General features: G+C 29.7%; 1 protein-coding gene across 1 annotated transcript in view; it reads left to right on the top strand.

Moving 5' to 3' along the window:
• Nucleotides 1–7,728, top strand: part of LOC111682319 (synaptotagmin-C) — an 11,558-nt gene extending 3,830 nt beyond the window's left edge. The window contains exon 8 of the mRNA XM_046951482.1: nt 7,588–7,728. Within this exon, the coding sequence (XP_046807438.1) occupies nt 7,588–7,728 (141 nt within the window). The remainder of the gene's footprint in view (nt 1–7,587) is intronic.
• Nucleotides 7,729–8,238: the final 510 nt, after the last annotated feature.

Below are 8,238 nucleotides of genomic sequence, written 5' to 3'. Positions count from 1 at the left end.
TAGTTCTGTTCTAGTTCTGTTCTAGTTTTGTTCTAGTTCTGTTCTAGTTCTATTCTAGTTCTGTTCTAGTTCTGTTCTAGTTCTGTTCTAGTTCTGTTCTAGTTCTGTACTAGTTCTGTTCTAGTTCTGTTATAATTCTGTTCTAGTTCTGTTCTAGTTCTGTTCTACTTAGTTCTGTTCTAGTTCTGTTCTAGTTCTGTTCTAGTTCTGTTCTAGTTCTGTTATAGTTCTGTTCTAGTTCTATTCTAGTTCTGATCTAGTTCTGATCTAGTTCTGTTCTAGTTCTGTTCTAGTTCTGTTCTAGTTCTGTTCTAGGTATGTTCTAGTTCTGTTCTAGTTACTTAATAGATTTTAAGTCTGGGTTTTAAAAACATCGAAAACATTTCCTGTACCTATATCGCACCTTAAAGGGAATCTAATAAGCAAAGACAGCAACCATTTAAAATTAAATATCATTGGAATTAAACTTTAAAATACTGGGATTTTATGTTGAATTCTAATTGGAATTATTCTTATTTGATATCATAAAGAAGTTTGTTAGCAGATTCAAAAACCATTTGACATGATCAACGAGACTATTGTCTAGTCTATAGACAAAACTACAATGTAGTCTTTAAACGAGACTATAAACCAGTCTATAGATAAGACTGTAGTCTAATCATTCATAGTTCACTTTATGAGTTATAACCAAAATATCCATTAATTAAGAAAAATTACTTTAATAAAATGTTCCTTTTTAAAACTTAAAAAACGTCCTCTTTTTTTTGGAATAAAAACTAAGAAAACTTAAAAAAATTTATAAAAGAAAAACAATGAAAAATACACCAAATTATAGTAAAACTTTTTAATTTAATTATAGGATTATTGAAAAAAAAGAAAACAAATTACTATTTTAGGTAATTAAGAAGAAATTGGTTAAAAAAAAGAAAGAAAATAATTTTCTACTACAAATATATTGAAGGAAAAACAAATAGAAAATTACTACTAAATAAGGTTTCAAAAGTAAACTAAATACCAAAGGACTCAGCGGATAGAAATTGTTGAAAATAATCAGTTTGCAGCTTAAATATAGTTTTTCATTGAAAAGCTGAAAATGTGGTTCGTTAAGAAGAAAAGTAATCTAAACAATAACGTTTTATAAACAACTAAAATGACATAAAAATAAAACTAGTATACATTACCTAACTACTTCCAGGTAATGAAAAAGGTAAGTAGTTGCAGAAATTCTGCTGAGTCTAATAAACTTTTAAAACAAATAGTTAAATCAAATCCACCATAACAAAAAAAAGGAAAAACTATATAAAATTACGCTTAAATATGCTGTAAAGTATTGTTATTGTAATGACGTTTATAAATGAAAAAACAAACAAATATTTTAATAAATGTTTAATAAATTATTAAGAAAAAGTATACTTGTTACACAAAATTATTTAAATTAATAATAAATAATAAAATCCTATAAAATTTAAAGAAAATAAAATATTTAAAAATAACATTGACTAAAAAAATTATAAAGTTATTGTTAAAATAAAACTTAACAAACTTTTTAAGTAAATTACTATTATTTATATAAATAATAATTTAAACTAAAATAATTACTAAATGACATTTTAAGGGAATATTTAAATAAATACCTAAATGACTATAAAACAAAAATTTATTACAACAAAAAAAAAAAATAAATACAAAATCTTTATAAAATATATATTCTATTAAAAAACAAAAAATAATATTTTGAAAATATTTTTATTGAAAAGTTTAACCCAAACATACAAATCAAAAAAAGCAAAGTCCAATTTTTGAAAATACAACAAAACTTTTTAAAAAACTTTTTTTCTATTAAATATTACAATTTAAAAAAATATATATATTTATAAAAACATCAAAACTTAAAAACCTACAATTATATTTAAAGGGCATTTTAACAAAACAAACTTCCTAAAACATTTCCTAGAAGCCCTTATATAACTACTTTCTTAAAAGCACATATTTCATCACTTGCTTTTACAGCAATATTTCACTACTGAAACCCTTTAGCATTTATTTTAGGTTTCCAAACTAATTCGTAACAGTTGCCCACAACAAAAGGAAATTTTGACTTAACTCTACCTTTATGTCCCCCAAACCCCCAACTACCATAAATAAACAAATATTAACTAAATTTTACTTATATTAATAACCAACAATAATAAACTTTATATAAATATAAACTTGTAAATATATTTTTAAACTATTCCAAAACAAAAATTTTATGTATATTTGTGTATAAATGTGTAATAAAATTATTAAATCAAAAAATATTTAAAAATAAATAAAATAAAAAAATTAAAAAAAACATAATTCCAAAATATTATTTTATTTCAAAGTTGTTCCAAAAGACATAGGAAAGACAACGACGACACGAAACAATAACAATATACGAGACTGCGCAACAGACTATAGATGTGACAAGCCTCCAGATGAATCTACAGTCCAGATTACAGAAAATGCTGTGGAATATAGTCGATGTTAAAAACAAGACAATGAAACAAGATAAAGTCGGAACTGTAGATCAAAATTGAGTAAAAACTGTAGACCGGAATAGTTTATAGAAGAACCCCTAGTTCAATACAAAAAGGTGACCAGACTCACGGTCCTTGCTGTGGGATATACTATAAGTAAGACTTTATTCCAGAATGAAGAAAACTTCTTCAAGGTAGGAAGCAGTCAGTGCCAAGTTTGTAACTAACTAACAAACTAACTAACTAACTAACTAACTACCTGACTAACTACCTAACTAACTAACAGTTAGTACACCCTAATCCAGTTTATAGTCCAGACTATAAACTATTACTAATAATGGACTAAAGCCTTAAGTCCAAGATAAACTACAAAAGAGACGATGAACAAGACAACAGTTCAGACTATAACGATACTACAGTTCAGACTGCTCTCAGACCACTCAGACTAAACTATAGACTAGACTACAGACCAACCGTAGACTAGACTATAGACTAGACTATAGACTAGACTATAGACTAGACTATAGACTAGACTATAGACTAGACTATAGACTAGACTATAGACTAGACTATAGACTAGACTATAGACTAGACTATAGACTAGACTATAGACTAGACTATAGACTAGACTATAGACTAGACTATAGACTAGACTATAGACTAGACTATAGACTAGACTATAGACTAGACTATAGACTAGACTATAGAGTAAACTATAGACTAGGCTAAAGACTAAACTATAGACTAGACTATAGAGTAAACTATAGACTAGACTATAGAGTAAACTATAGACTAGACTATAGACTAGGCTAAATACTAAACTATAGACTAGACTAAAAACTAGACTATAGTCTAGACTAAAGACTAGACTATAGACTAGACTAAAGACTAAACTAAAGACTAGACTATAGACTAGACTAAAGACTAAACTATAGACTAGACTATAGTATAGACTATAGACTAGACTATAGTATAGACTATAGACTAGTCCAAAGACTTAACTCTAGACTAAACTATAGTCTAGACTATAGACTAGTCCAACGACTAAACTATAGACTGGACGATAGTCTATAGTCTAGACTAAATAATGGACAAGATTATATACTAGACTCAAAACTAGACTATATAATTGAGTATTGGCTAGACTATTGAGTGGAATATAGAGCGATCAATACAAAAATCACCAGTATCATTTAAACTTTTCTAAAACTAAGTTTTTTTTGTTTTGTTTTTTTTTTTTTTTTTTTTTTTTTGAAATATTAAAACATTTAATATAATTATAGGCTTAAAGGCCCTATTCTGGGAGTACAGTTGTATAGTGGCTAGACGAGATGGTAGACCGATTGCAACAATTCTAAAGAAGAGTATGTTCCAAATTTCATCAAATTATCTTCCAAATTGCGACCGGTAGTGTGCGTACAAGGTTAACATGAACACACAGATAGACAGATATATATATAGCTAAATTGAAAAGTGATTCTGAGACAATTGTTACAATTTAAGTTGGGTATAGGACTAATATTTTGGAGACACAAACGCATAATACCCTCCATACTATAGTTGTGTAGGGTTTTAAATATATGTGCATAAAATTTATTGAATTATTTATTGAACTCAAACTTGCTGGCAACCCTTATGGTCTTAGCAAACACAAGTATAAAACGCGCCTGTTTTTGTTTTGTTACAACATCGAACATGTTGCCACGTTGTTAAGCGTGCCAATAACAAACGCCACTTGTTGTTATATGTTTTTAAATTATTGTTTATTTTTCTAAAAAGGAACTTTTTGTATGAGAAACAATGAAAATGAAACGCACATAAATGAGTATGAGCAAAGAGAGCGAAACACTGGAGGCAAAATAAAAAAAGAAAAGAGAGAAAATTAAAACAGATTTTCCTATTTGAAAATTTCGAAAATAATAATAATAACGTCAGTGTTTCGCTGATTGCGAACGCGTGTAAAACGTTTAAAAAAGCCGGATACGGGAAATATTGAAATATTTAAAAATACATAAAGTGTTTTTAATTAATAAAGAATAGAAGAGAAATATTTTGTAAAAAATATAAATAAATTGCATAATTAAAATAATATTAAAGAAGCAAATAAAGCTTTAATAAAAAGTTAATAAAAAAGTTTTTGTTTCAAAGATTTTTTCAAAACCACATGTTAAATCTAAATATTTTCATTTTAAAACCGGGTTGGACCATAACTGTCTAATAGTTTTATTCTTTTGTCATTGTGCTTGTATCTGGCTGTCTAGCGGTCCTTGCAACAGTATGAGGCAAAAGGAGCATCAACAGCAGCAGGAGTTATAGTGAAGTTTTATGTATGTTTAAACATTCGTGTCATTTACATTCATAATTAATACGCTCTATTTTTCCGTTAACATAAAAACCGTTAAAATACTCAAACACACACACAAACAAACACATACACAAAAGAATAATAAAAAGCAGAAATGCACTTATATTTCACTTTGTGCGCGCCGGAAGTGGTATCCTAACGGTATTTGTGTTGTATAAACGAAGCAAAACAAGCTTTAGTTATAAACGAAAAAAATAAAAGAGAAAAAAATATAACATAAAACTCATGTCGGTAGTGTTAAACACAGAGAAATATACAAAAAACAACAAAAAAATCACAAACACATACAAACATATAAAAACCAAAAAGGATTCATTCCATTTATAGTATTGCTTTCGAAAGCATGGGTAAGTGAGTGTGAGTACATTATAATGGATGCAAATCATAGATGCAAAAGATGTTGAGAGGATTAAAACAAAGATTTTTGTACCAAAACCAGGAAATGTGGATAAATTGTACTTTTTACGACTAAATGAGAGTTGATTGATCAGCGATCTCTTATATACTAAAAGCTTTATATGATAATGTATGAAGAATTAACGCACTGAGCTAGTACAGAACTAGAACTGTTCTAGACTTGAACTAGAATTGAACTAGAACTGAACGAGAACTTAACTATTACTGATGTAGAACTGAACTAGAATTGAACTAAAACTAAACTAGATCTCAACTAGAACTGAACTAGAACAGAACTAAAACTGAACTAGAACTGAACTAGAACTGAACTAGAACTGAACTAGAACTGGAACTGAACTAGAACTGAACTAGAACTGAACTAGAACTGAACTAGAATTGAACTAGAACTGAAATAGAATTGAACTAGAACTGAACTAGAGCTGATCTAGAATAGAACTAAAACTGAACTAGAACTGAACTAGACCTGAACTGGAACTGAACTAGAACTGAACTAGAACAGAACTAGAACTGGACTAGAATTGAACTAGAACTGGAACTGAACTAGAACTGAACTAGAACTGAACTAGAACTGAACTAGAACTGAACTAGAACTGAACTAGAACTGAACTAGAACTGAACTAGAACTGAAAAACACACAAAAAATCACAAACACATACAAACATATAAAAACCAAAAAGGATTCATTCCATTTATAGTATTGCTTTCGAAAGCATGGGTAAGTGAGTGTGAGTACATTATAATGGATGCAAATCATAGATGCAAAAGATGTTGAGAGGATTAAAACAAAGATTTTTGTACCAAAACCAGGAAATGTGGATAAATTGTACTTTTTACGACTAAATGAGAGTTGATTGATCAGCGATCTCTTATATACTAAAAGCTTTATATGATAATGTATGAAGAATTAACGCACTGAGCTAGTACAGAACTAGAACTGTTCTAGACTTGAACTAGAATTGAACTAGAACTGAACGAGAACTTAACTATTACTGATGTAGAACTGAACTAGAATTGAACTAAAACTAAACTAGATCTCAACTAGAACTGAACTAGAACAGAACTAAAACTGAACTAGAACTGAACTAGAACTGAACTAGAACTGAACTAGAACTGGAACTGAACTAGAACTGAACTAGAACTGAACTAGAACTGAACTAGAATTGAACTAGAACTGAAATAGAATTGAACTAGAACTGAACTAGAGCTGATCTAGAATAGAACTAAAACTGAACTAGAACTGAACTAGACCTGAACTGGAACTGAACTAGAACTGAACTAGAACAGAACTAGAACTGGACTAGAATTGAACTAGAACTGGAACTGAACTAGAACTGAACTAGAACTGAACTAGAACTGAACTAGAACTGAACTAGAACTGAACTAGAACTGAACTAGAACTGAACTAGAACTGAACTAGAACTGAACTAGAACTGAACTAGAACTGAACTAGAACTGAACTAGAACTGAACTAGAACTGAACTAGAACTGAACTAGAACTGAACTAGAACTGAACTAGAACTGAACTAGAACTGAACTAGAACTGAACTAGAACTGAACTAGAACTGAACTAGAACTGAACTAGAACTGAACTAGAACTGAACTAGAACTGAACTAGAACTGAACTAGAACTGAACTAGAACTGAACTAGAACTGAACTAGAACTGAACTAGAACTGAACTAGAACTGAACTAGAACTGAACTAGAACTGAACTAGAACTGAACTAGAACTGAACTAGAACTGAACTAGATCTGAACTAGATCTGAACTAGAACTGAACTAGATTTGAACTAGAACTGAACTAGAAATGAACTAAAACTGAACTAGAACGTAAATAGAATTGAACTAGAACGTAAATAGAACTGAACTAGAACGTAAATTGAACTAGAACTGATCCAAAACTAAAACTAAACTAGAACTAGAGCCGATTTAGAACTAAACTAGAGCCGATCTAGAACTGAACAAGAACTGAAATTGCACAATGAAGGTATTTTTCTAAACTTCAATCTAGGATTCTTTTGACAAAGAATAATCCTAACCTCAATCGTATTGGAATTTTATATTGTCCGTATTAACCAACTGATAAGAAGAAAATGGTGGTTACCTAGAGAACAAGCTTTTCAATACATTTATCAATTGATCATGATGATTGATTCAATTAATTTAATGATTAGAATCGTTGAATCTTATACTTAGAGAGAACCTTAAATTGAGAATAATTGTTATAAAAAGAAAGCCAATTTCGTATACAAGTCTTAGGTACTTTTCAAGACTCAATTGTTGCCTTAACAAAAAGTACTTTTACAGCTACCGCTCTATCGTTATGTATTGTATATGAGTGAAGCACAGAAAAAAACAACAGAAAAGCTGCTTATGATGGTGATACTGGGCTTTGATGCTGCTGTTAGTGAAGATGGTGTCGGTGATGACGATATTGATGGTGAATGATGATGGTGGCGGTGGTAATGATGATGATGATGTTATGACGGTTTTGGGGTCTTTGTTTCCAAAGAGTACACTCGTTGTTTGATGTTTGTTTTTGTCTTCGTTTGCTCTTGTTATCCTTTGAGGGAATAATAAAACACGACAACTCTGTGCTCTTTATGCTGCTTTTTTTGTGTGTATACAAAATTTCTTTTTTTGTTTTTGCTCTCTACCAGATATACTACCAGATATACTACCACTATTTAGTGTAGTATATCTGTATGTAGAGTCAAAGTGTCCTCTTTTTTCGGATAAAGAAGCTGGGTGGGGGTTAACTAAAGAGCCTTTTGAGGCAAAAGCAGCAAAATCTTTATGGTAAAACTAACATAGCTACACTTAGTTGTTGTAAGGACTGTGGTTAGATAAATTGATTTAATAGTAACATTAAAGCAAATTTATAATCTTTCTACAAATGTGTTCATATGTTAATGATTTTGTATGTAGAGGAAATTTGCTCTTTAATAATTGTCCTGT

The sequence above is a fragment of the Lucilia cuprina genome, chromosome 5, assembly GCF_022045245.1.
Source record: "Lucilia cuprina isolate Lc7/37 chromosome 5, ASM2204524v1, whole genome shotgun sequence".
Classification (NCBI taxonomy): Eukaryota; Metazoa; Arthropoda; class Insecta; order Diptera; family Calliphoridae; genus Lucilia; species Lucilia cuprina.
The sequence above is the reverse complement of the archived record's forward strand: the minus strand, read 5'-3'. Positions and strand labels throughout refer to the sequence as shown.